The sequence below is a fragment of the Pipistrellus kuhlii genome, unplaced genomic scaffold (genome assembly GCF_014108245.1).
Source record: "Pipistrellus kuhlii isolate mPipKuh1 unplaced genomic scaffold, mPipKuh1.p scaffold_m20_p_34, whole genome shotgun sequence".
Taxonomy (NCBI): Eukaryota; Metazoa; Chordata; class Mammalia; order Chiroptera; family Vespertilionidae; genus Pipistrellus; species Pipistrellus kuhlii.
Window position 1 is genome coordinate 2,655,223 of NW_023425534.1, and position 26,655 is coordinate 2,681,877.

General features: G+C 62.8%; 1 protein-coding gene across 2 annotated transcripts in view; it reads left to right on the plus strand.

Annotated features, from left to right (window-relative positions):
- Positions 1–26,655, plus strand: part of CAMTA1 (calmodulin binding transcription activator 1) — a 551,076-nt gene that overhangs the window by 442,386 nt on the left and 82,035 nt on the right. For both annotated transcript variants that reach the window (XM_045570571.1, XM_036460843.2), the window contains one exon: positions 22,478–22,631. In XM_045570571.1, coding sequence (XP_045426527.1) covers positions 22,478–22,631 — 154 coding nt within the window. The remainder of the gene's footprint in view (positions 1–22,477; positions 22,632–26,655) is intronic.

Sequence of the window (26,655 nt, forward strand, 5' to 3'; positions counted from 1 at the left end):
AAGGCGGGCAGTTCTCTGCTGGTCCCGCCGGGGAGGGAGTTCCCGGAGGAGCTGAGCGGCCGCAGCTGGGGGACGTTCTTAGCAAAAGCTCAGTCCAGTGAGGATTGTCTGTGCTCACAATCTGGTGTGAAAGCTGGAGGCTCCTGCCTGGCCTCACCTGCCAGGGCCTGGGCAGACAGGCTGACGGCCGGAGGACTGCTGTTGCCTCTGGCTGCCCCTCTCCCCTCTCCCCCGAGGCCAGCCATGACAGGGCCATTGGGGGTCTCGCTGCTCTGTGCCTGGCCAAGCCCTGCCTGGGCCTGTGATGGACTGGCCCCACCTGCTGGAGGTCACTGCGGGTGAGTGGAGGGCGGCCCACCTTGCGCAGCCATTCTGACAGTTCGGGAGCTCAGGACAGCCAGCTCCGGAGGGCTGGGGCCGCCATGGGCCCTGACAGCATGGCTCCCCTGTGCAGGTTAGTATGCATCTCAGACAAGAGCTTCCGGTGGCGTGAAAGGCAGTGGTGTGATTCTGGGGCCTCAAAAGCAAAGCACCACCGTCCGGCACCCCTTCCCCCAGCAATACTCACTCCTTTGCCGGAGGGGACACCATCCCGGAGTCTGTGTTCTTTGTTCATCACTCTGTGTGCTCTGATTTGTCTCCGCTCCCAGTGGTTTCCTGCAGACGGGGGTCTGTCATAGACATCTTTCCACCCCCACCCCCCCGTGGCGTCAGCAGGTCCCCAGCCAGGCCCGCGGCCACAGCCTGGTGGGCCAGGGAGAGGGAGTGTAAGGATGTGGGGCTGTGTGTGTCAGGCCTAGGCGGCCTGGGGCCGGTGTGAGCCTCCAGGGTCCGGTCACACGGTGGCTGTTCCCCCGGGAATAAGAATGCAGAGTCAGTCTGCAGAGCCGGCCGCAGCCCTGGACTCAGGACCCGCCGTGCGCCTGGGGCTGTGCCTGGAAGGACAGCAGGGAGGGAGCGGGTCCTGAGCCGTGGGAGCAGTCGGGCCCAAGGCGTACAGGAGTGGCCCCGGCCCAGCCAGGTGACTGCTGGGGCCGGCACAGTCAGCACTGAGGTCTGGAGAGTCGGTGGGGGGTTTGGCCAGGCCACGAGGGAGGGGCGCACGGGACCCCAAAGCAGCAGGCCTTCCCATCTGGGCCCGAGGACGCATAGATGACATGGTCTTTGCCCACAAGGAGGTGATGACAAATTGGGGACAAGTTAAATAGAAGAAGATTTAAGCTCCATTGCCGAGCGGGGAATGGGAGCTTGGCACGGAGAGCTGTGATTAAGGACCCGATGAATCACACCCACCGCCGGCGCCGGGCGGAGGGGAGCGGCAGGGGCGGGGGCAGCCCGGCTCTCCGGGGCGGCGGCAGAGAAGGACGTGAGCAGGAAAAGGACCACGTGAGCAGAAGCCCGAGGCGGTTCAGGCCGCATCCAGGAACCATGTGACTGGAGTGGATGAGTTGGGGTCAGAGCTGTGTGAGGGGCTCCCCTCGCCACCCAGAGGGCCTTGGGGGCTCCCCCGCACCCTCTGACACCCTCTCATTCTCCGCTGCCTGAGCCATCTCTCTGTGCCACCTTCTGCTCACGCCAGGCCCAAAGACAGACAGGGAGACACAGAGGAGAAAAGATGAAGCGTCAGTGACGCCAGCACCGGCTCCATTCTGGAAAATGAAATGTCTTGTGTGTAGTGACAATCGAGTCACCGCACGACCTTCCCAGAATAACTTCCCAGACAGATGACAGCAACAACAGCCACCCCAGGCGTGCTGACACGCCGAGAGCTCCCCGCAGCCGCCCAAAAAAAACGCCTCCCGTGTTACTAACGTTCCTCTCGGAGATGTTTATGGCTCACCACCGTCATCAACAGTAGCAAATCCCAACAACCCATAATGACATCCCCCAGGCCGAGCCTGTAACCATCCACTGTCAGCCCGGTCAGACCAGAGCATCAAATCAGAGCTCTCCGGCGGGCTGCGGCGCCACCCGAGTCTCATCCTCCCCCTCACCTTGAACCCGGGAGGCCCTGGGCCCAGCCGCAGCTGCTCCATCCACCTTGGCACCGGAAGTTCCCGACCATGCTGGCGAGACTGCGGGGCTGCTCCATCCAGGATCAGGGCTCTGGGCCAGGGCAGGGGTTGTGTGTCCTGACTGTGCTGTCTTTCTGCTGCACAGCCCACCTGCAGCCAGACCCTCTTCCTCACTCACTCACTCACTCACTTATTAACTCATTCATTCACTCACTCATCCATTTACTCATTTGCTCATTCATTTGCTCACTCATTCCTTCACTCATTCATTCACTCACATTCATCAGTTCACGCATTCATTCATTCAATCATTCATTCATCCACTCAGCAACATGTTTGCTGAAGGGATTGCCACGTTGCATGCATGACTGAGCCATGCACAGGATGTGGTCCAGTGGCTTCCCATCAGAACGGCATGAGCTATGCCAGGCAGAGGGATTGGAGATGGGGGGGGGGGGATGTCAGAGCGGAAAATGCCCTGGGCCCTGCTCCAGTGGCAGCCCTTGGAGGCAAAGAGCCTGGCTGATCACAGGAAGGACCACACAGGCCTCCTGCCCGCCCAGGTCCTCCCAGTGGCTGCTGCTAAAAGCTGCCCTCAGAGACAGACAGGAGTGGTGGCTGTTGATGGGGCTCAGGATTTGAGCAGGCTGCCTGAGTGTGGATATAGCCACAGCACCAACCAGATATGAAAAATGGAACTAAAAACTGTCTCTGGATTGTTAAGAACGCCGATAGTCTTGGCCAGTTTGGCTCAGTGGATAGAGCGTTGGCCTGCGGACCGAAGGGTCCCGGGTTCAATTCTGATCAAGGGCGTGTACCTCGGTTGCAGGCTCCTCCCTGGCCTGGGCCCTGGTCAAGGCTCATGCAGGAGGCAACCAATCATTGTGTTTCTCTCACATTGAAGTTTCTCTGCTTTTCCTCTCTCTTCCACTCTCTCTAAAATCAATAGAGAAATATCCTTGGGTGCGGGTTCAAACAAACAAACAAACGAAACAGAAGACCGGATGAAGTAACACATGTTGGGCACACAGCACACTTCTTGGCGCGAAGCGAATGCTCAGTACATGGAGACTGTTGCCAACTTCAGGGATTTCCCCTCCTGCTTTGGGGCTTTGATGTTCCTAAAAAAGCCAGAAGTCCCAGTCGGGGGTTCACGTGGCGCCTCAGTTTGGAGACCTGTGTTTGCTGGGAGAAGAGGTGAAAGGTCATTTCGGGAGCGTGGGAGGCACGAGGAGAAGACAGCCTGCTCAGGGCATGGCGTTGACCCTTCCTGGCCGTGGCCAGCCCTGCCCACCTTGGCCACCACGGTGTGACCTTGAGCCAGTCACATGACCTTGGCCTCGGCTTCTCCCCTTTCTGAGAAGGCGGCCACAGGTGTGCCGTTCCTACCCGGCACGGGTCTGTGGACTCTTTTGAACAGGATTGCTGTGGAAATCACGTGAGATCGTGCAGGTGAGAGTGCTTTGAAAACACCCAGTGTTCTGTGAACGTAGGAAATTATTCCCATTTGCCTCCCTTTTATCGGGATGTTTCCCCTCAATTCAGCCAAATTTCACTCGGATGATGCGGAACGAGCCCGGGCATCCCCAGCTATAATTTTCCTGCTTCCCGGCGCCACCGAGTGTGAAAACACAAAGGCTCCCTTTGCCGACAGAAACCAAAACAGCAGCGTGAGAGGCGCCCCTGCACACGCGGAATTCAAAGCGGGGCGTTCTGTTTATACAAACCTCAGAGCACGCGCGTGTCAGCAGAACTCTGAAATTAAAGCGCTCCCTTTTCCCCTGCGCGTCTCTGATATTGCTTCTGCGTCTGTGTCTGGAGGCGGCAGAAATCGAGAAATCTCTCAGGTTTGGCTTCACAGCGACAGAAAAGCGAAGGAAGAGACGGGGCAGGGAGGCCTTGTAAATGGCTCTGCCCTGGACAAGGACAAGGCCCAGGCCCTCCCAGTGACAGCCACCGGGGGCGCTGTCCGTGGTGCTGAAACGCAAGCCAGGCCCCTGGCTGAGACTGGAGGGTATTTGGGTGACGGGCCCTTCCCCACTGACTCATTCCGGGTGCTCCTTAGAGTCCTGGAGGGAAGGAGGGGGTCCTGGGGAGGCAGAGTCCCCCGAGCTGATGGGGAGGAGGCACCAGCAGGCAGAGAAGCAGGCAGAGGAGGGGGAGTGGGCCTCCAGAGTAGCAGCTGCTGTGGAAATGAGGAGAGAGAGGTGAGAGCAGCGGCAGAGGAACGAGGAGATAAAGTAATAAAGCAGAGAGATATACCCGGTGACAACGGAGAGATAAATGGAGCAAGTTATGCGCAGGGCTCATTTTTGTGCAAATATTTGGGGCTCCGTAAAAGGAGGCTGTTTATTCTCAATCTGTCTTCTGGATGCGCCGCGCCAGCCCACCGGTGTCACCTGCAGTGAAGGCTTCCTCCTCAGACACGGCGGGCGGGGCTCCTGGGTGGAGCGAGCCCCCAGCTGCTCTTTCTGCTTTATGACTGGCCCTTCCCCAGGGGGGGTGTGGCCGCCGGAGCCAAGAGGCCTCCTCTGGCCTTGGCTAGGGGCTGCCTTCGTGACCTTGACCTCCATTCCCAGCTGGGGTGCAGTGGGGGCCTTGCCATGATCGGGAATCCAGGGGACTGAGGTGCATGGGTCCTGAGAGGCCTGTCCCGGCTGGGGAGTCTCTCAGCCTGTCCTGACTTAAAAGGGTGGGGGTGTGGGGGGGGGGGAGAGGAAGGGGTGCGTCTGCGAGGCCCCTCCCACCCCCAATGGGGGAAGAAGCCACAGAGCTCAACGTGCAGGTGCGAAGCGTCAGGTGAGGCAGGAGGAAGCTGCAGGTCTTGGTGGACTCCCGAACGTCCCCTGGCCTGCTAGGGCTCCAGACACTCCTCCCTGGAACCCGGGGAAGGACAGGGGGACCTCAGGAATGTGGGGAAGTTTCCAGAAGGTCCTGAGACCTCTCTTCCCCATTCGTGGGTCACCATATGAACAGAGGAAATGGGGCCTCCCGGCTGAGCAGCCTGGAGGGACACCTCCCCCTGCGTGGGACCCCGGACACCAGGACAGGCCACACTCACACCGGAACGAGTCCGCCGAGCACTCGTGGGAAGAGGGCATCTCAGCCCCTATCGCCAGGAGAGCGGATCCCTGCGGAGAGGACGCTGTCCAGGCCTGGGCCCTGTCCTCTTGCAGCTCTGCACCTTCAGGAGTGGCCCAGCCCGAGGGCCAATGTGTGTGAGCGGCTTGTCTCCCTCACTTCCTGGCTTTGGCTGGGAATTCAGCTCCTCGAGGTGGGTCCCAGTCGGTTCCGATGACATTTGGCGGCGCCTTCCTAACTGACTGCCTTTTCACGACCACAGCAAAGGCCGCGCGTCAGGGAGCGCCATTAGCCGGGAAGACGCACCCTCTCTGTGTCAGCTCCAGCCGAGCGCTGTCGTTGACGGGGAACCTGGTGGCGTGGGGCACTTACCTCCGGTGGAACCCGTTTCTCCCCATCGTGGGAATGAGGTCATTCACACACTTCCCTGCGCCTGCGAGACGGCGTTAGGTCCGCTCAGCCCACCTGCAGGCGCCGGTTTGAAAGCTGTTGTGTTACCGGGGTTTCCATTTAGAGCCGTTTCTTCCAGGAAGGTTTTTGTTTTGTTTTTGTATTTTCACCGGATCCTAGATTGGACATCGGGAAGAGAAATTGGATTCATTCAAATTCGGTTAGGAAATGTGCATCTCAAACCAGGGCAGGGAGCGGCTGCTGGTTCTAAGGAGGCGGGGCCGCCGAGGGAGCAGCTGGGTCTGGGGTCTATGATGTCACCACAGGAGAGCCCGGGAGGCGTGCAGACGGGGTGGGTATGCGCAGAGGCCCAGCCTGTCACCGGGGGCCCAGGTTCTCGCCAGCTCTGGGCTCAGCCGTGCGCATTGGTGACTTCGTGCTCCTGTTATGGGCGTGGTGACTGCAGCCCATCCAGGCTGCCCTCTGCTCAGCTGCACTGAGCGGAAGGAGAGGAGTATCCTGCAGCCCTCACACTTCTCCTGCATCAGCCAGGACCGGTCCTACACCCGCCCTGAGAGTTCCCACAGGAGGCGATGGGAGAGCCTTGCTAGTCAGGTCCACTCCCCGCCCCCCGCCTCTCTCTCTCTCTCTCTCTCTCTCTCTCTCTCTCTCTCTCTCTCTCTCCCCCCCCCCCAGGGTTCTGTGGGAAGATGATTTTGGATGGGGAAGAAATGGGTGTGTGACCCAGCCGCATCCACCATAAAGCCATGAAGTGATGTTGTTGTTGTTGTTAATCCTCACCGGAGGATATTTTTCCACTGACTTTTAGAAAGCGGAAAGGAGGGAAAATAGAGGGAAACATTGATGTGAGAGAGAGACATCCATCGATTGTCTCCCACATGCACCCCGACCAGGACTGGGGATCAAGCCTGCAACCAGTACGTGCCCTTGACTGGAATTGAACCGGGGACCTTTCAGTCATAGGCTGTGCTCCATCCACTGAGCCAGACCCGCTGGGGCTGGAGCGCTCTTGTTAAGTGCTGAGCACAAAGGAGTGTGTGTGGCAGAGAAGCTGCCCCAGGACAGACCAGCACCAGACCCCGCACGGCCCCGTTTCCTCTGCAGACTGTCTGGCTCCCTGTCCCCTCTGGGCCCACAGGGCAGCTGGGGTCCGTGGGGCCTGGGGTCACTGTGGAGCCCAGTGGTTCCTGGCGGGGCTGGTTTCACTCCCTCGGGGACATCTGGCAAAGTCCGGAGGCACCTTTGGTTGTCACCATTCTGAGAAGTTCCTGGCATTTAGTGTCAGAGCCAGGGGTGCTTCTAACAATCCCACAATGCACAGCGGCCCTGCAGAGCAGGAGCAGGGGGGCGGGAGGGGGGAGAGGGGGCGGGACCCTGGGAGGTGGGCGGGGCCGGGAAGCCCGGGAGGCGGTTTGCAGGCTTTCGGTGGCTTTTGCTTTTCTCTGGATCCAAGTGGGGTCTTCTGCCTCCTCGAGGGGAACGGTCCCCGGGCCCGGCCAGGGGGCTTCTCCGTGGCCGATGGTCGGCAAAGGGGGGCAGAGACCCGGGCTCCCTGTCCCTGGAAGCTAGCGTGGAGGGTTGAGGGCTGGACGGGGGACGTTTGACAAACCGGGGATGTTGCCGGACTATGAGGGCCCGTGGGCCTGCGGGCATCGAAGCCCCGTAAGACACGGACGGAGCTCGCAGCAGAGAGAGGGTGGATTCGGCGAGGAAGGGGCCCCGCCGGACCCACGGTGAGCTGGTGCTCAGACCTGGCTCCCGGGGCGTCCGGGGAGGGGTCACAAGGAGAAATGATTAATCCCGGGGACTAAGGGAGTGTGGGTCGTGGTCTCTGCCCATCGGTCGGGTAGTTGGTCATTGCATCTGAGCCCAGCGTCAGCTGAGGCAGAGTCCTGTCTGGTTTCACAGGGGTCGCTCAGCGGGATGTTCTGTTTTCCTGGTCAGGAGCTGGAACACACCTGCAGCCTGGATGTCACTTCCTCTGTGGTCACTGGACCCCCGCTCTGTCCCTAAGGGCGGCCAGAACCTCCTTATCCTGAGGATTCAGTGGTTAAGGGATGGTCATGCAGGGGAGGGGGGGAGGGAGTCAGGGAACAGGATGGGGCACGTTTGATCAAAAGGAGGGGGTGAAGGAGAAAAGGTCAGATTAAAGGAAATGGGTTTCTGCCCAGGTACCAGGGAGCTAAGGGCACCCAGATTCTGCAAAACAGCTTGTTCTGTTGGAGTAAATACTCAGCGTCCAGCCAAAATAGCTCACACTTTTAAACCATCATGCTTGTTCATAGCTGAAGGACCCGAAGTATTTCCTCCTTAAGGTATTCGTTCATGTGGATCAGTATTTCTTAACTTCCCCGAATGCAAGGACCGGCTGTTGGCCAGGGGGCACGTTGGGACGTTGAAATGGGGACAGGAATAGGGGTGCTTCATATTCCCAACAGCGCCGTGGGGCAGGGCGGTACCTCTCTTCTTTGAAACCCTATGAGAACGTGTAACAGGCATTAAAACCCGAGGTTTTTAGGGGAAATGGAAGTGTCTGAAATATTCCGTGTGGTGTGATCATCAGAGTCAGCGTCCGCAGGCAACAGCAGCGAGCAACTTAGGATAAATGGGAATGGTCGTGAGTGGTGGCTACATTATAATTACTACTTAGAACTAAGACCCGTCCTCACGTATGATTCGTAATTTTATGCATTTGAGGGGGGTAGGCCTTCCTCCACGATGTGATACGGGTTGATTCTTTCGAATGTAGAACAATAAAAAGGTGAATTATTGTTTTTCCTTTAAAAAAAGAATTACGCAGCCCCAAATGTCTACAGTTGTGATATTGAGAAACTGGATTTGAGCCTGGCTTGTATCCAGGATATTCCCATGATGCTTTGCTCCCCGGGGAGGGGAGAGAGAAGAGGGTGGCTTCCCAACTCTTGGTGCCTGGAAGCTGGAGGATGCAGAACCGTCATCGCCCCTCCTTCCCCTCTCCACAGGAATTCCTTTTGCCTCTGGCAAATAATACCAATAATTAATAATGATACACTTTATGCTGCCTTGGTCCACATGAAACTATAAGCGTGTGGAGAGCAGAGCCCGTTGAGCCATCCCTGAGTCCGCGCCATCATGCACATGGTGGGTGCTCTGTGAATGTGGGTTGGAAGGAGGGAGGGAGCAGAAAGGCGGGGGGGGGGGGGAGGAGAGAGGCATGGAGCAAGGGCTGAGGCTGAGCAGAGGGGGGCGATCAGGGCCAAGCTCCGGAGCAGCCCTTGTCTGGGCTGAGGTCAGCTGATTCTTCGCTGGGGAACAAAGAGCATCCAAGTGGGTCAGAGAGACTCAAAGGTTTTGCTTGAGAAATCGAACCTGACCGTTCCGACGGGGCCGCAGGGTCTCCTGACAAGAGCCAGGCGGAGAGATGAGAAGTAGAAGGTCAGGAGGAGCCCGGAGGACAGGTGTGCGGGGATGGGGCCAGGGAAGGTGCGGTGGAGGGAGAGCCGCGGAAAGGTCACCGAGTCAGACACCGGTCCCGGCAGAGGTGCAGCTCGAGGTGGAGGAGCAGCGCCAGGAGGGGAGAGGCAGCATCCAGAGAGGAGAGGCAGCCGGTCCCTGTGGGGCTTGTGGACTGAGGGGTCAGGGTGGGGGCTAACCAGGGGAAGAGGGGCGGTCAGAGGGAGGCAGCCCCGGGGGTGGGGGACACCAGGCAGGCTCCGAGGAGCCCCAGCCCTTGCATCTCACAGCGACGGGCCACCGCTGGCGTAGCTCATCGCTGTCACCTTCAGCATCAGCAGCACTTTCACCGGCGGCTGAGCCTCGATGGCTGGGAATTTCCCATCAGCCCCTGGGACATGGGCTAAGCCAGGTGCCAGCTTGAGAAGGTGGCAGGAGAGGCCGTGCCTTGAGCGTGGGGGCCAGTCTCCAGGATTGACCTGCGGGGAGCCCCGCCCCCCCTCGTCCTGACGCGCGCTCCAAGCTCGTAGGAGCTAAGACAGGACTCTCCTGCCAGGGCCTCGCCTGCAGGGCCGCTCCGTGGGTGCCGTTGTGGGGAGGTGTTTAATATGTTGGGGACCCCTGTCATTTTCTCTGCAGATCTTTGAGATCACCCTGCCAGGTCAGCGTGAAGCTCCCCCTTTTGCAGGAGGGTCTGAGGCTGAGAGGGGTCCCGGGACCTGCCCTAGGTCACACAGCATTGAAAGTGGCCCGGGTGGGGTTTGAGCCGAGGTCTGAGGCCCAGTCCCAGTTCTCCCCTCACCCAGCCGCGGGCGGCACGGGAATAGGGGCCCTCTGCCTCTCGCTTTCATCCTGAAACCAGCGCCGCAGCTGCTGCGAACAGCTGGCTGCCACGTGAGCCGTCCTCCCTGCCTTCAAACACAGGCGTGTGGCTCTTCACAACAGCCCCCCAGCACAGGGAGACGCCGGCGGCTTCCTCACCGAATAAATGGTGCGCTTCATCGCGTGCTCTCTCCGCACGGCTGGGACGAGCCTGGCCCCGGGGTCCCCCCTCCGGATGTGGGGGACTCCCTCAGCGCGAACCTCAAGTTCAGGTGGAGGCCTAGCCAGCATCCCCGTGTTCCTGACTGTGTGGCTTGTTCAGCACCAAGCCCGGCCGTGGGCCAAGCCCCAGGCTGGACGCGGGGCGAGCGCGGGCGCTGTCACGGGTCCTCTGTGGAAGGGCCCTGGGCAGCCACCACGTCCTGTGCTCGGCTGGAACTGCCTCCTCTTCACGGCTTTTTCCTGAATGTTCCCTGGCGGCCGGAACTGCCTCCTCTTCACGGCTTTTTCCTGAATGTTCCCTGGCGGCCGAGGCTGCCCACGCCTCCCCGGATCAGCCCATGGCTGCACTCTAATCACGTCAGACTCAGGCCAAGGTCACCCCCTCCGCAGGTCCCCCGCCCCAGCACCCAGCACCCAGCACCCAGTCCTTTTATGCTTGTAGCCCTGGCACCACCCAAAATCACCTCTTCCTTCAAGTATTTATAGGGTGTCTTTTCCTTGCTTTTTGAGAGTGAGATGTGGACTCTGAACCTAGACCAACACCTGGCACATCATGGCTGTTGATAGTATATAGGATGAATGAATGAATGAGTGAGTGAATGAAAGAGTGAGTGAATAAATGAATTATTGAATAAATGAAGGAAGGAGCGAGTGGTTGAATGAGATAATGAATAAGTGAGTGAATGAATGAAGGAGTGAGTGAATAAACTAATGAAGGAAGGAGTGAATGAGTGAATGAGTGAGTGAAAGAATGAATGAAGGAAGGAATGAATGAATGAGTGAAGCAATGAGTGAGTGAAGGAATTAATGACTGAATGAGTGAAGGAATGAAGGAATGAATGAAGGAATGAATGAGTGAATGAGTGAGTGAAGGAATGAGTGAGTGAATAAATGAATGAAGGAAGGAGTGAATGAGTGAGTGAAGGAATGAATGAGTGAATGAGTGAGTGAATGAAAGAGTGAGTAAATAAATGAATTATTGAATAAATGAAGGAAGGAGCGAGTGGTTGAATGAGATAATGACATCAGTGCGTGCCTGCCTGCAGGAGTGCGTGACAAACCTATGACCGGCCGGCGTGCCTGCGTGCTGCGTGCGTGCCGCACGGCCTGCCGGCCGGCCGGCCTGCCATGCGTGCCGCCCTGCGTGCGTGCCGGCTTCCTGCCGCCTGCGTGCCGGCCTCCGGCATGAATGCCGGCCTGCCTGCGTGCCTGAGTGCGTGCAGGACGCGTGCGTGCATACCCTGCCGCAGCAGCATGCCTGCGTGCGTGACGGCCTGCACTGCTGACTGCGTGCGTGCCGGCCTGCGTGAGTCACTCCCTGCCGGCCGGCCGGCGTGCCTGCGAGCCTAGTGCGTCCCCGACTGCCATGACAGGCCGGCCGTGCCTGCACTGCGTGCCGCCCTTGCGTGCGTGGCACGGCTTCCTGCCTGCCTGCTGCCGGACTGCAGGACTGCCTCGACGGCATGCCTGGCGCTCCCTGCGTGCTGCGTGTACGGCCTGCGTGCGTGCCTCACTGCATGCCGGCCGGCGTGACTGAGTGAGTGCCGGCATGCGTGCGTCACCTACATGCCAGACAGGCCGGCGTGCCTGCGGGCTGCGTGCGGAAGGACTGCGTGAGATGCCTTCCTGAAGGAGTGCCTGCGTGCGTGAGGGCCTGCGTGCCTGCCTCCCATGCCTGCCCGGACAGGCGTAGCCTGCGTGCGTGCCGGCCTGCGTGCGTGCCGCCTGCGTGCGTACCTCCCTGCCGGCCGGCCGGCGTGCCTGCGGGCCTGCGTGCGTGCCGGCCCAGCTGCGGCAGGGTGAGTGCTGCGTGACGTGCGTGACGTGCCGTCTGAGTGAGTGCCTGTGAAGTGGGTACTGTGCTATCCCACCCCGTACGGAAGGAAACCTCACCCAGCTGGTGAGGCGGGAGCCGTGCGGCGGCGCTGGGACCCCTTCTCTCAAGTTCGCTGACGGGAAGCGCCTGCTCGGGCCCCACACACGTGCCCCCTCCCCGGCAGCGAGGGCGGGCGGAGAGGGCTGGGCACGGCACCGCTGCTCCCGGCGGAGCCCTGTCAGAGGGGGCCTTTCCGCCTTTCCCTTCGGCTCCTCCCCGTCCCCACCCGCGCCCTCCCCACCGGGACCCTGCGGACCACCGCCAGAATGAATGCCGGTCCCGGGCCCCTCACTGTCCTCTCATCTCCACAGCTGGTCCGCAAACGCCAGCGCGTGTTTTCCCAAAGGGGCCGTATTCCTCACACAAAGTAGAACGTTCTGGCGAGATCGAAACAGTCTCTGAGCGGCGCCGTCCTGGTTTCTTCACACGTCACAGATGCTTCTAGTGCAAACACGCGTGTCCCAGTTTCCCTGGGCTGGTGCCAAGGCCCTCGGCCCAGCGTCTGTCTCCTCAGCTTCATGGCAGCTGTGGTCCGACCGAAAACAAACAAGGAAAGAGCCCCGTGGGCCTCACAACTGAGGGGCGAGTCTGTGCATGTGTGTGTGCATATATGATACATGTGGGTTTGTATGTATGTGTGTGTTAGCATGCACATGTGCACTGTGTGTTTATGATTGTGTGCATGTGTACGTGTGTGTATGTGTATATGTGTGAGTGTGTGCGTATACATGCACAGGTGTGTGCAGCTGTGTGAGCATGCACACACACCCAGAGGCGCTGGCCCTGCTTTGTGGAACTCTGAGATTCCGGGGACCCCATCTGGGTGTGGAGGGAAAGGGTAGGGTGAGGGTGTGAACTTCCAGGGGCCAAGCAGGGAGGGTGTGTGTGAGGTCAGCACACATTGTCCATGGGGAGCCAGGAGCCCGGGTTAAAGTGAAGAGTCAGAGGCAGCCCTTCCCTTCGCCTCGGCGATGCAGGGGAGCTGAAGGGAGGGTGTGGTGGATGACGGTGTAGGAGCCACCACCTGGCTGATGGAGCACAGCCCGCCCACTGCGCCGTCCAGGCTGCACACCCTCTGTCCTGCCCCGGGGGCTCAGTCAGCCAGACCAGCCGGCCGCCTCGGGAATGGACTTCCCTCTGGTGTGGGCTCGGCCTCAGGAAGCCCAGGGGCCGGGGAGGGACGCAGACCTGACCCAGAGGTCAGAGGCAGGAGGCAGGATGGGCAGTGGGGCCGGAGGGGCAGAGGCTGTTCTGAGGGGTCCAGGAGCACGCGGCCTGCAGGTGGGGAGGAAGAGGGGAGCTGGGCCTCGCAGAGCAGAGGGACGGGCCTTGCCCTTGCCGAGCGAGAGCAGGAATCCCCGGCCCTGGGACGGAGCGGGCAGAGCCCCCAGGGCCCCGAGGACTGAGCGAGGGAAGCGAGGAGGGGACACAGGGCACAGATGCCGGTGGACTGGCCAGTCGCCGAGGCCTTTGCTGTCAGGAGGGGGACGGGAAGTGGGAGCCACGGAAGGTTAGCAGGGGGAGGCTCCCTCGGAGCTGGGGCTTGGGGAAATGGCTCCCACAGCTGGATGGGTTGGGCTGGAAGGCCCGTGCCAGGTTGCTGGGTCAGGCACAAGGACCAGCGAGGGCAGTGGCCGGGGTCAGGGGGAGAAGCCTCCCCGCTCCTGCCTGCTGTTCCCCTGGCTTTGAGGGCCTTGGGTAGAGCCCGGAGCCCTGTCTGTGTGTGCCCAGCTCTGTGGCTCAGCGCCGCCCCCACTGGCAGGTGTGGGTCTTGCCTCTGAGCAATGCTTAGAGATGCCCATCAAGCTGGAGGAGGCCCGGTCTCCATCGCACCATCTGAAGACCTGGGTCCCCAGGGCCGCCGCCCGCTCCCCCGCTGCCTGCAGCAGCTGCCAGGAAAGGGGGCGTTGAGGGAGGCGTGGGGTTGGGAGCTCCCCCTCCCCCCGCCGTTTGCAAGGGGCTGGCATCCCACAGCGCAGCCCCGTGGCCCCAGCCGTGGCCACAGGCTGGGAAGGCGGGACGGGGCGCTGGCCGGCCGCACTCAGGAGGCCGAGTCCCGCTGGCTGGGGGCGAGTCAGGGCTCGGGCGCAGACGCAGGCCCAGGCTGGGAAGCGCGGGCCCACCGAGCAGCTCTGCAGAGGGCGCCCCAATCCGCCCGTGTCGTCAGGGCGGCGCGCTCCGTGGTTACCGAGGCGGCTCTCGGGTTATCAGCGAGCTGCAGGAGCCGCTGGAGAGGGGAGGAGATAAAGAGGATTTAAGAGGAGAGTAACAAAAGGGGGAGCTGTCGTTTCTAATCCCAGCCTGGCCCGCAGTCGCGTTGTGAACCCCCCTGTCACGCTTCCAAGACGTAAGCCGCGGGGGGCCCCCTACGTGGTGGGGACACCTGATCCTGTCCTGCTGAGGGAGGCAGTGAGGAGCGGGGACACGGGCAGAGCCCGCAGCCCCGTTCCATCACGATCCCCCCAGAAACACCGTGCCCGTCACCGGAGCATGAGAACCACACCACGTGCGATGGCCCCAGCCCACCCTCTGCGCCCCAGCCAGCCCCTCCGTCAGTCCAGGCGGAGCTTGGGGGTTTGTGCCTCTAACGGGAGGGGCTCCCCGGTGCTCCCGCAGAGCAGAGGGAGGGCGGCCCGCCTCCCCGCCACCCCGCCTCCCCACTCAGAGCGCCGTCCCCGTCATGGCCACCAGGAAGGGGGCACAGGAAGCACCAGCCCTGTGAGCCAAGCCAGGGCCCCGCTCCAGCCTCCGCGGAGCGCACGGCCTGTTCCCGGTCAAGGTCGGAACGGAGGCCGCCAGCCGGGAAGCAGCCTGCCGTGCGAGGTGGGAGCACCGCTCTGCCTCCTGCAGTCTCTGCAAAGCGCGGAAGTGCAGCCCTTTCCCCAGGCGGTCTGACCACAGGGAGGGGCACAGCTCAGATGCCAGGGGAGTGGGGCGGGCATGGGCCCCTGTCCTCGCCCCTCCTTGTCCACGGGTGATAGTAGACACGACGCGGCCCCTCTCGGCTCAGTTTCCCCAACTGGACACGGAAAGGGGTGGAGAATCGGGCCTGCAGGGCCCCTCGGTGTCTTCCCACCCTCGCTCTGTCCGCGAGGAACACGCGGAAGAGGTGGAGGCTCAGGGTCTGAGGGGCCCTGGCGGAGCTGCCATCACACATGGAAATGGGCAGAGCTGCAGGTGAGGGGGCACGGTGCTGGAGAAGGGGTGCCCCCGGCTGCTCTGACTGCGGGGGGTCCGACAGCGCTGAGCCCGGCTGAGGACAGGAAATGGCTCAGGCGGATCCACGCACACGCTGAGGCAGGGTAGGGGGAACAGTCCGTTTTTTATATGTAGATTTTTATTTTATTTTTTTCCAGAGGGGGGGAGGGAGGGAGAGAGATAGAAACATCAATGATGAGAGAGAATCATCGATCAGTTGCCTCCTGCACACCCCCAACTGGGAATCAAGCCCAGAGCCCGGGCCTGTGCCTGCCTGGGCGTCGAAAGGAGACCTCCTGGCTCATAGGTCGACGTTCAAGCTCTGAGCACGCCGCCTGGGCGGCCCGTTGAATTCTGTGCACTTAAATACAGGATGCTTTTCTGAGAAACGCGGTTTTGTTTTCTCCCAGCGCTTGGAGGTTAGCTGAGGAGTGGCTCCTGGATCCTGTTTCCGTGGGCGGATGGGAATCAGGCTGTGCCACCCCGCCCCGCCCCCACCCCAGTGGCCTGAGTGCCGTGGCGCTAACACTGGGCCCCCAACATCCACACAGCCCAGCGGGGCTCCTGTGTAAGGAGCTGCGCCTCCCGAACGGGGCGGGTCTGAGTCCCCTGGGGGCTGTCCCACGTACGAGCTCTGTAAGACCTCCAGGAAGCCCTCGCCGACTTGGCTCAGTGGGTAGAGCATCGGCCTGTGGACTGAAGGGTCCCAGGTTCGAGTCCGGCCAAGGGCACATGCCTGAGTTTCAGGCTCCATCTAGTAGGGGGCGTGCAGAAGGCAGCCGATCACCGACCAATGATTCTCTCTCCTCGTTGATGTTTCTATATCTCTCTCCTTCTTCCTTCTCTGAAATCAATAAAGAAATATGTATTTTTTAAAAGATCTCAGGGAGCCGAGTCCGGTGTGGCTCAGTGGATAGAGCGTCGGCTTGGGGACTGAAGGGCCCCGGGTTCGATTCCGGTCAAGGGCATGTACCTTGGTTGCGGGCATATCCCCAGTGGGGGTTGTGCAGGAGGCAGCTGATCGATGACTCTCTCTCATCGATGTTTCTGGCTTTCTATTTCTCTCCCTTCCTCTCTGTACAAAATCAATAAAATATATTTAAAAAAATAAAAGTAAAAATAAAAAATAAAAGATCTCAGGGAAATGTGGGTTGAGGAGTCAGTCAGTACAATAGCTGGCCATTTTGAAGATTTAGTGCGTGTTGGTCAGTGCAAATGCTTTATCTCACAGAGTCTTCACAGCGACCTTATGGGGCAGGTCCTATCCTTCTGTCCATGTTACAGCTGAGGAAACAGGGGCACAGAGAGGGGCTGGCCGAGGGCCCAGCTGGGACACAGCAGACCAGAGCACAACCCTGGCCCAGCCGCCGCACCACCACCCTCCTCATCAGGCAGCCCCGGGGCAGCGTGCGCTTTGGTGCTTTTCTCTCGTGCCCTGTGTGTAAAGCGGAGATAACCATTCCTGCCTCGTGTTGTGAGGATTAGCTGCGCTAAGTCCTGAGGACACTTAGCACCCAGCATGGAACAACAGGTGCTGAACAAACGGCAGCTCTCCGTAATCATTGTGACCGTGGTTGTCATAGTAACCAGAGGGGTGTCTGCGTGGCGTGGTGGAGACTGGCTTAGCAAAAGGAACACCTGGGGCCTGTTAATGAGTTAGGGCTCCTGGTTGATGCAACAGAAAAGAAAACCCAACTTGAACTGGTTTCAGGAGGCGAGGTAATTGGACGGTCTGAGTTAACCAGGGAATCGAGGTGGGCTGGCTTCAGGCATGGCTGGATCCAGGCGCGCAGTCAGTAGCATGGAGGCTGAGTGTCTTATTCCCCAGGTTCTACCTTTTCCAGGTTGGCATCCTTCTTGGACCCCACATGCTGGCATGGGGGGGGCGGGCAGAGGAGTGTCTGCGCCTGCGGTGCAGTGCCCGGCGCCCGGAGCCCGCTCTCAGCACCTCGTTCCTCACAGGCCCTCCCCCCTTTGTGCCGGCATCGCCTCCCGGTCTACGGCGCCGGCCCCGTTGGCGCGGCACCGGGACAGGGAGGCCCAGCCGCAGACCTGCGCGTGCGGCTTTCGGAACCGGCGGGGACAGCTCGCAGGACAAACGGGTCCCGTGTGCGAACCTCCCTGGTTTCCCGCTCCCAACTCCCGCCTCTGGCGGGCAGAGCGCAGCCCCCACGGCGGCGAGCAGGCGTGTGCGGCGCCATTACATGCCATGATGGCTTTCTGGGCGACGTGCACCTTCCTGCGCCGCGCGGCTTCTCCTTCATTTTTCATGGGAACTGGCACGAGATTAATGACGGCGCCCGGAGAGACGGGCCCACGCCGCTGATTTATTGACCACTTAGCGCTGATGAAGCTGCAAACAAGAGTCAAACAGATGTTGCCGCTGCATTTTTCTTTATCAAAACCGACCGCGTTTGCATGTTTAACCACTTCCTGCACGGCCGTCCTGCTCCCGCCACAGACAGCAGCGGCAGGGGCCCCGGGCTGGGGGACCCCAACACCCACTGCCCAGAGCCCACCCCTGGCGGTGGCCAAGAGGAGGACGTGGGGTCCCCAGACTCGGGCCGGGCCCCCACGAGGGTCTCTGGTGAGGAGCACAGGGCTGCCTGCACCCAGGGCCAGGGCCTGTCTGCACACCCAGGGGCGGGCTCGGCATTCCAGGCCCAGGGCCGACTCCCTGCGAACCGGAATGCCTCCCCTCCGGCTCGTCTAGGGGCGGGTGACCCACACCCACGTACAGCCGCACGTCGGGGGCCTGGGGGGCGGCAGGGGCGCTGGGCTTGGGAGCCGCTGAGTAAGGAGCCGGGGGAGGTGGCGTTGAGACTTACACGGTCGTGCGGCCCGGAGCACCCCCGCCGGAGAGCACGGGGACCACGGCAGGCGTGGGGATGGGGTGGCAGGGCCCCGAGGAGCCTAGGGGAGCAGGGTGGCCAGAGGGAAAACAGGCGGGGGTCCCTGTAACCGTATCGGGGTGTGGGTCTCCTTCGCCATTGCTGGGATCACGGGGTCACGCCTGGTGGGGTTGGGAGGGCTGACTGGGGGGGGGGGGAGACCCAGGCGGAGACGGGCTCACCCTCGGGCTGTCAGGGCGGGCAGAGGGGGTGGCGCAGGGAGAATGCCACGTCGGTGATGGGTCAGGAGAGAGAGGGAGGGACAGCAGCGAGGTTCTGAGGTTCTGACCTGGACGATTGGGGAAGGCGGTGCCATCCCCGTGGGTGGAGCCTGGGGCAGGCCATCTGGCTCGGCCTTGAAGCCAGAGGTGGTCACGAGGTCCCACCAGGAGCTGAGAGCGGACAGTGGGCCGGGGGCCGGAGCCTGGACGGGTAGTGCGGGCTGCGGAGAGAGCGCCAGGACTCCTGGGAGCAGGGCGCTGCCGGCAGGACGCTGGGCCAGGGCTCCAAGGGGCAGGGCAGCCGGACCGGCCGCCAGGGGTCCACAAGCAGGGAGAGGAGGGCGGGACTCGGGCCGTGCAGAGAGCGTCTGTGTTGTGAGCGGGCAGACCACCGCCAGAAGCTGAACCGGGCCGTCCTCTCGAGATCCGTTTTGCTTGGTGTGGGGCCTCCAGGCCCAGCAGCCGGGGAGAAGGGCGAGAACAGTCTTCCCTCTACAGACAAGGAAGGGATGGGGCCTCCTTACCCACAGCTCTTTCCAGAAGGTTCTGGAACGTCTCTGAGATCTCTACTGATCCTCGGCTTTCCCCTCCACAGCCCCAGCCGGCCCACGGGACCCCTCCCCCAGGCCAGGCCTCCGACACTTTCGGGGTGCCATCCTCCAAGGTCATGTTCTCTGGGAAGGTGACCTCTGGCATCTTCATGGAAACCCCGTTCGCAGGGAGGAGCCTGTGGACAGAACCGAGACTCCGAGTCCTGGCAGGTCCACCAGGCGGTGTCCTGGCCCTGCCCCCCCCTCCAACCCCCCACCCCCGGCAGCGGGCGCCCCGAGCCTCCCCTAGCCTGCCTGCCCCGCCTGGTGTTGCTGTGAGCACGCCCAGGAGCCTACAACCCTGGGACTCCACGGCTAATATGTTTTTCTGCCAAAAACACCCAATAAAATGCACAACTAATGGATGGGATTGCAACGGTGCCAAGAAGCGACGTGTGCCCCAAATGTCCAAACATCCAAATGTCCAAACATCCAAACATGCCTCGATCACGTGGCCCCCAAACCAGGAAGTGGGACTGAAGATCCAGCCGAGGACGTGCAGCTGCAGGAGCACAGGCTCTGGGCCAGGACCTGCCGTGATGATGGAGAGTGAACCTGCCGCTCACCAGCTTCCCGCCCCAGCCAGCCCCAGCTCCCTGCCCCAGCTCCCTGCCCCAGCTCCCTGCCCCAGCTCCCTGCCCCAGCCAGCCCCAGCTCCCTGCCCCAGCCAGCCCCAGCTCCCTGCCCCAGCCGGCCCCAGCTCCCTGCCCCAGCCGGCCCCAGCTCCCTGCCCCAGCTCCCTGCCCCAGCTCCCTGCCCCAGCTCCCTGCCCCAGCCAGCCCCAGCTCCCTGCCCCAGCTCCCTGCCCCAGCCAGTCCCAGACCTGCAAGGCCAGGCTTCCTCCCTCTGTGTCAAGGCTGCTGAGAGGCACAGCCCAGAGTGGGCTCCGGGAAGGGCCCGGTGCCTGATTTAAAAGGATCAGAAGGGGAGCTAGACCCCAAGTCGGTAGTTACAGACGTGGGCCCGGGCCCCGGGTCTGTGAACCCCTCACTGGTATCCACAGCTTCCATCGAGTTCTCAGCGGCCTCAGTCCTGCCTCCCAGCCTCCCAGGAGAGCTGTGCCCCTACAGCCTGGAACACTGAGCCAGATGCCAGCTGCACGCAAGCATAGGAAGGGGAGGGCGGGAAGCCCAGCATCAGTCTGTCTCCGTGGTCAAGAAACTGCAGCTCGCGAGCCACATGTGGCTCTTTGGCCCCTTGAGTGTGGCTCTTCCACAAAATACCACGACCTGAGCGAGTCTACTTTGAAGAAGTGGCATTAGAAAAAGTTTAAGTTTAAAAAATTTGGCTCTCCAAAGACATTTCGATCGTTGTGCTGTTTATATTTGGCTCTGCTGACTAATGACTTTGCTGACCACTGGTCTAGCTCAATTGCGCTGATGGGAATGAGCGGTGGTCATTGCCCACGCCTTGACAGCTCCGGGCCTTCCCCGTGGCTGAGGAGATAAAGGAGGCGTACCGACTAAGACACAAACCCTGTCTCCATCCTGCCGTGATGGAGATTCAGAGGGTGGGGCATCAGGGAGTACTTCCTGGAGGAGGAGGCGAGCCTTGTGCTTGTCCTCAAAGAATAGGTTGAGGCCAGTTATGCAGACACAGAGCTGGGTGCTGAAGGGAGGGACAGCACTTTCTGAAATGGGAGAGTTCGGGGTGCTCTAGTGCAGGAATTCCTGGTTTGGGGGTTTGGTGTGTGGGGAAGGCGGCTCTCCTTGGCTCCCCTGCCTGTCCTACCACCTTGGTCTCCCACAGCCTTTGCTGGCGCTCCGTGGGGCGATGGGGCAGGAGGCAACAGGTCTCTCCTCTCCCAGGCGGCTGGCATCCATCCAGTGCCCCCCGCAGGGCCCAGCTCCTGCTCCGGGGCCAGGATCAGAGCAGCCCTTTGATCCTTCCTCGTCTCACTCAGCAGCCAGTGCTGTCGCTGCCCAGGCGCAGCTCAAGCAGGAGCCCCGAGCAGCGCAGCCCGGAGGCCGTGGCAGGAAGAACACAGGGCAGGAGCCCAGGGGTGCCCACCATGGCCTCAGCTCCCTGCCCCAGCCAGCCCCAGCTCCTGCCAGCCCCAGCCGTGCCCTGGGGAGAGCAGGTCTACAGCCACTCCCCCAGGGGCACAAGGCAGGGATGCAGGAAAGCATGAGACCAAGCGGGACCGGCAAGCAGGTGTCTTGGCAGGACCTGAATTTGGAGTCAGAATCCTGGCTTCCAGCCCAGGCTCTGTCCCTGGCCAGACACAGCCTCAGGCAGGTCCCAGCTTCTCTGGGCTCAGCCCCCTCATTGTGGACGGAGGGCGCCCTGCCTGGCCCCGCTCTGCACCCCCCTATCTCCTTATCCTCCCTCCCCCCTCTGCTGGCCAGCAGGCAGCAAACGGGCCAACGCTGACGGCGCTCGGAGGGCAGTGCCCGCGCCCACGGCGGGCCCTCGTCACTATTGAGGAGCATGAGTGCCGCCGTCCAGAAAAGCCGCCGGTCAGGGGCGGCTGGGGCCGTGCTGATGATGTTTGCGGGGTAACTGGCGTTGGCGAGGAAGAACCCCCATTGAAAAGCGGTTTAAGTTGTGCCAGTCGTGGTTCTTGCGCTGGTCACGTGTCATCTCGAGCCTTGGCTAACGCATTGGCGGACCCCACAGCCATGCATGGCGTGGCTCTGGCCAGATCCGGAAAGGCGGCCGCAGACACAGCCCCCTGAGCGGGGTCCCGAAGCCCCCGGGGCCCGTGGGGGCGCGTGGCCGGGTGTCGGGCGGGAAAAGCCAGGCCACAGCTCTGGGAAAAGCGACGGGAGGGACCTTCCGCCTGGCTCCCCTGCAGCCGCCTGCGGGGTCTCGCTGGATCGCCACCTTCCCTGGCCGGGGAGAGGTTTCTCGGGTCTTGCCAGCTGCGTTATAAAGCGATGTGATTGCTTTTCACAAACGAAGCGGCCCTGCCCGGCCTTCTGGGGCCAGGAGAGGCCCCGGAGGGGGGTCGGGGTGGGGGAGGTGGCGAACTCTGCACATTGGAGCTGGTGGCCGGCAGAGGGGGACCGAGGGCGTTTGGAACTGAGTCTGGGGGACGAGGCCGACCCATCCGGGGACAAGCGGTGCCTTCAGGGTCCCCGAGGGAGAGTTCTTTCCGTCCCGAAGCTCAGGGAGGTCCCGGGCCCGAGCGCCCAGGGGAGTGAGTGACGGCCACCGCTGGGGTGTCGCTCGGAAGGGCCCTGCTGACAGGCTGTTTGCACAGGGAGAGGGACCCACCCTCAGACGCGGGGCGCCTTCGACCCTGGGACCCAGATTCCCCGCAGGAAGAGGGGGCGGAGGTCCGGGTGTGGGCAGAGCTGTGTCTGACCGCGGGTGTGGGCCTTCGTTACTCCGTGTGCAGAGCGGCGTTCTCTGAGGGGCAATTGTGTCCCCAGGGGAAGCTGGGCAGTGTCTGGCGACAGTTCCAGTAGCACCTGAGGGCTGGGGGTGAGGCGTTGGGCGGGCAGGCGCCAGGGCTGGGGGTGAGGCGTCGGGCGGGCACCAGGGCTGGGGGTGAGGGGTCGGGCGGGCGGGCACCAGGGCTGCCGCTGGGCGCAGGGATCCTCCGACAGTGCGTGCCAGTGGCCCCGGAGGATGAGGAAGTGGGAGGATGAGGAGGCGGGAGGATGAGGAGGCGGGCGTGCGGACCCTCGGCCGGCCTGTGCCTGCTGGCGGAGGGTGGGGGACGGTGGACCCCATGCCCCTCATGCTGCCGGTCTCTGTGCTCTCCCCCCAGAACCCCGACATCGTCCTGGTGCACTATCTCAACGTCCCGGCCATCGAGGACTGCGGCAAGCCCTGCGGGCCCATCCTCTGCTCCATCAACACCGACAAGAAGGAGTGGGCCAAATGGACCAAGGAGGAGCTCATCGGCCAGCTGAAGCCCATGTGTGAGTAGCCGGGGCCCAGGCAGCGGCGTCCGGGCGGCCAGGCCCTCCGTGGCCGGGGGACCACGTGTGGGAGCCCCTTCCCCTCGGATGGCAGTGACACAGGGACCCCACTTTCGCTTGACCCTCACGCCCCCTGTGCAACAGGCAGGGCACAGAATGTCGGGCGCATGTAACAGGTGAGACAGCGAGGCTCAGAGGCACAAAGCAGCACGCGGGGGAGCAGAGCCTGGAAAGTGGGGACCGCTGCCCCCTGGGTGGCAGGCGGGGGGGGGGGGGGGTAAGGACTGGGGACCCGGGAGCGTGGCCCGGAGCTGGCTGCCTCCGCCCTCTGCGCCTGGACTGGAGGCCTTGGCACCCGGACTGGGAGGCACAGGGACGACGGTGCGGAGCTGGCTTCCACAGTGCCCGCACAGCGGGTGCCCTAAGCAGCTATCAGGTGCGAACCGCCCAGTGCAAAGCTCCCCTGAGTCCAGAAAGCCGGGCCGTGGCTCCTGGCGGCCACTCGTGGGGCTCAATGGCCTCTCCTGCCCCCTGGGCACTGGCATAGCCCCCTAATCCCGAGAGTCCCACAGTGCTCAGATCAGGGGACCCCTCGTCCCAAGGTCGGGGATGGGGATCAGGAGGGACAGAGGGGTTTGTGCCGCCTCAGAGGCTCCGACCAGCTTGTCCCCGGTGCTGCTGCTGCCACCAGGAACCTTGAGCCAAGTGGCCGGGCCTCTGGGCTCAGGCTGCGTTCCCTCCCAATGGACACGGGGTTAAGCTCCGTCAACGCCAGGCTGGACCTCTGACACTTACCTGGAGGGACCAAAGGCCTGTTGAAGTCTGCGGAGCATCGAGCAAATTGTGTGAAACTAGAACCACCCCATAAATCTCGTAACCCTGGGTTCTGGGGTTTGGGGCGGGAGCCCAGCAGCACGCAGACACGTAGAGTGCACGTGTGTGCGTGGCTCTGGTCACAGAAATGCAGCGTGGAGCAGGGCCCGGCGAGTGCGGGGAGAAGAGCTCTTGGTGCCGCCCGGCTGGGCACAGGCAGGGCACAGGCAGGGCACAGGCCGGGCACAGGCAGGGCACAGGCAGGGCACAGGCCGGGCACAGGCTGGGTACAGGCCGGGCACAGGCAGGGCACAGGCCGGGCACAGGCAGGGCACAGGCAGGGCACAGACAGGGCACAGGCAGGGCACAGGCCGGGTACAGGCCGGGCACAGGCCGGGCACAGGCCGGGTACAGGCCGGGCACAGGCCGGGCACAGGCAGGGCACAGGCCAGGCACAGGCCGGGCACAGGCAGGGCACAGGCAGGGCACAGGCCGGGCACAGGCAGGGCACAGGCAGGGCACAGGCCGGGCACAGGCTGGGTACAGGCCGGGCACAGGCCGGGCACAGGCAGGGCACAGGCCGGGCACAGGCCGGGCACAGGCAGGGCACAGGCAGGGCACAGACAGGGCACAGGCCGGGCACAGGCCGGGCACAGGCAGGGCACAGGCCGGGCACAGGCAGGGCACAGGCAGGGCACAGGCCGGGCACAGCCGGCGTGCTTGGGAAGCAGAGGCACGGCGAGCCAGAAAAGCGTCAGACTCGTTTCCAGGAGCCAAACACATTAGCTTCATCACATTTCCACATAAATCACATTCCTTCAGACTTCACAGTTTGATTTCCCGATGTTTCCCCATTTCTCTGCCCCACAGCAGAGTTGTCAGTGGTTTAATCAAAACGCTGTCTTCTCGGCGGCGGCGAGGGGAGCGCGGATCTGCAGCCTCTGCCTCGGCCGCTGCGGGGCAGGGCTGTAGTCTCCGGCCTCGGGGTCTCACACACGCCCCGGAAGCCGGAGGGACCGGGAACCCGCCCTGATTCTTGCAGCCGTGTCCTCCGGTCCCAGGGGCTCGCCTTAAACCTGCGGCCTGAGGGATGCCGGCCTGAGAGAAAACGGAAACGGGGGGAGCGCGTGTGTGTGGCCAGAGCTGTTCGATAGGAATTCCCAGGTGCTTCCAAAGGCTTCCTTCCGTCCCTGCAGGCCCTCCCGTGGGCCCTGCTGCCGTGGCAAAGGCCACGCGACTGGAGGCTTCAAAAACCAGAGGGCGAGTTCTCTTCCACGTGGCAGTGGAAGGCTGACGTGGCAGGCCAAGGTCAGGGATCCGCCATCGGGGCTCCTGCCAGCTGGTCGCTCTGCCGTTCCTAGGGTGTCGCCGTCTCTTACGTGGCCCAAGATGGCAACTCCAGCTCCCGCCATCACAGCTGCATTCCAACCAGTGGAAGCAGAGACGAAAGTGGAGGGCAATCCTTTCCCTTTTAAGGACAGGGCCCAAGTGCCCATGCTTCTATTCATAGGTCATTGGCCAGTATTTGGTCACATGGTCACCCCTGGTTGCAAGGGAGTCTGGGAAGTGTAGTCTTTTGCTAAGCACTACCATCCTAACATGCTTTGGGGACTAAGGTTGTGCGTGTGAGTCGCTCGGGGCTGAGTGGAGCTGAGCTCAAGCAGGGGCCCCTGTCGGATCCCCACGGAGACCTGCTCGGCTCAGGGCTGAGGGTCAGCTCAGTTCCCGTCCGTGGGTTGGCATTTATAGAATCCAAGTCAACGGGACCTAACGCTTAGCGTGTCTCCTCCCGGAAACTCTGGGGTCTGTTCCAGTGCAGCTGCTCTGAGCACGCCGCAGCCTCAGGCCCAGCGAACTGCCAGCACCTGAGAGAGGGCTGGGCCGGTGGAGTCCTCCCCGCCCTGATTGACAGTGGGGCGCGTGCCCGACGAGCTCTGTGCCACCTGCCCGCCTGGCAGGAAGCGTGCTCAGTGTGGGGAGGGAGGCCGGGTGGAGGGAGGCCGGGTGGAGGGAGGGAGGAAGGGTGGAGGGGAGGGAGGAAGGGTGGAGGGGAGGGAGGCCGGTGGGGGGAGAGGAAGGGTGGAGGGGAGGGAGGCCGGTGGGGGGGGGGAGGAAGGGTGGAGGGGAGGGAGGAAGGGTGGAGGGGAGGGAGGCCGGGTAGAGGGGAGGGAGGAAGGGTGGAGGGGAGGGAGGAAGGGTGGAGGGGAGGGAGGCTGGGTGGAGGGGAGGTAGGAAGGGTGGAGGGGAGGGAGGCCGGGTGGAGGGGAGGGAGGAAGGGTGGAGGGAGGAAGGTGGAGGGAGGGGAGGTGGGTGGAAGGGGAGGGAGGAAGGGTGGAGGGGAGGGAGGCCGGGTGGAGGGGAGGGAGGCCGTGGGGGGGAGGGAGGAAGGGTGGAGGGGAGGGAGGAAGGGTGGAGGGGAGGGAGGGAGGGTGGAGGGGAGAGAGGGAGGGTGGAGGGGAGGGAGGGAGGGTGGAGGGGAGGGAGGAAGGGTGGAGGGGAGGGGGGCCGCGTGGAGGGGAGGGAGGCCGGGTGGAGGGGAGGGAGGAAGGGTGGAGGGGAGGGAGGAAGGGTGGAGGGGAGGGAGGAAGGGTGGAGGGGAGGGAGGAAGGGTGGAGGGGAGAGAGGGAGGGTGGAGGGGAGGGGGGCCGCGTGGAGGGGAGGGAGGCCGGGTGGAGGGGAGGGAGGCCGGGGGGGGGGGAGGAAGGGTGGAGGGGAGGGAGGAAGGTTGGAGGGGAGGGAGGCCGGTGGGGGGGGGAGGCCGGTGGGGGGGAGGGAGGAAGGGTAGAGGGGAGGGAGGAAGGCTGGGGGGGGTGGGGAAGCCATGTGGAGTGACAGTGGGGAGAGGTCATGTTGAAGGGGTGGGGCCCACATTGAGGGTGTCCAGGCTCCCAGCCCTCCTGTTACCGTCACCCGTTGTCCTCGGGCACCTGCAGCCTCTGGTGTTTGGGGGCCCAGGGTCTCAGCCCCGCCCATGTGCTCTCGGGAGCTCTTTCCTACCCTCTGCAGCTGCACGGCCTGCACAGCAAGCCCCGGGACCCGGCAAGGCCGGAGACGGGGACTCCAGGCTGCTGAGGAAGGGCTGGGGTGGCAGAGACGCGGAGGGAGCAGGCTAAGGAGCGGCCGCCTGCCTCTCCCGGGAGCTCCTCACCAGGGCCTCCGTCTCCAGGGCCCCCACCTCCCCCCCCCCTCAGCCCCCCAGGCCCTCCCTGCC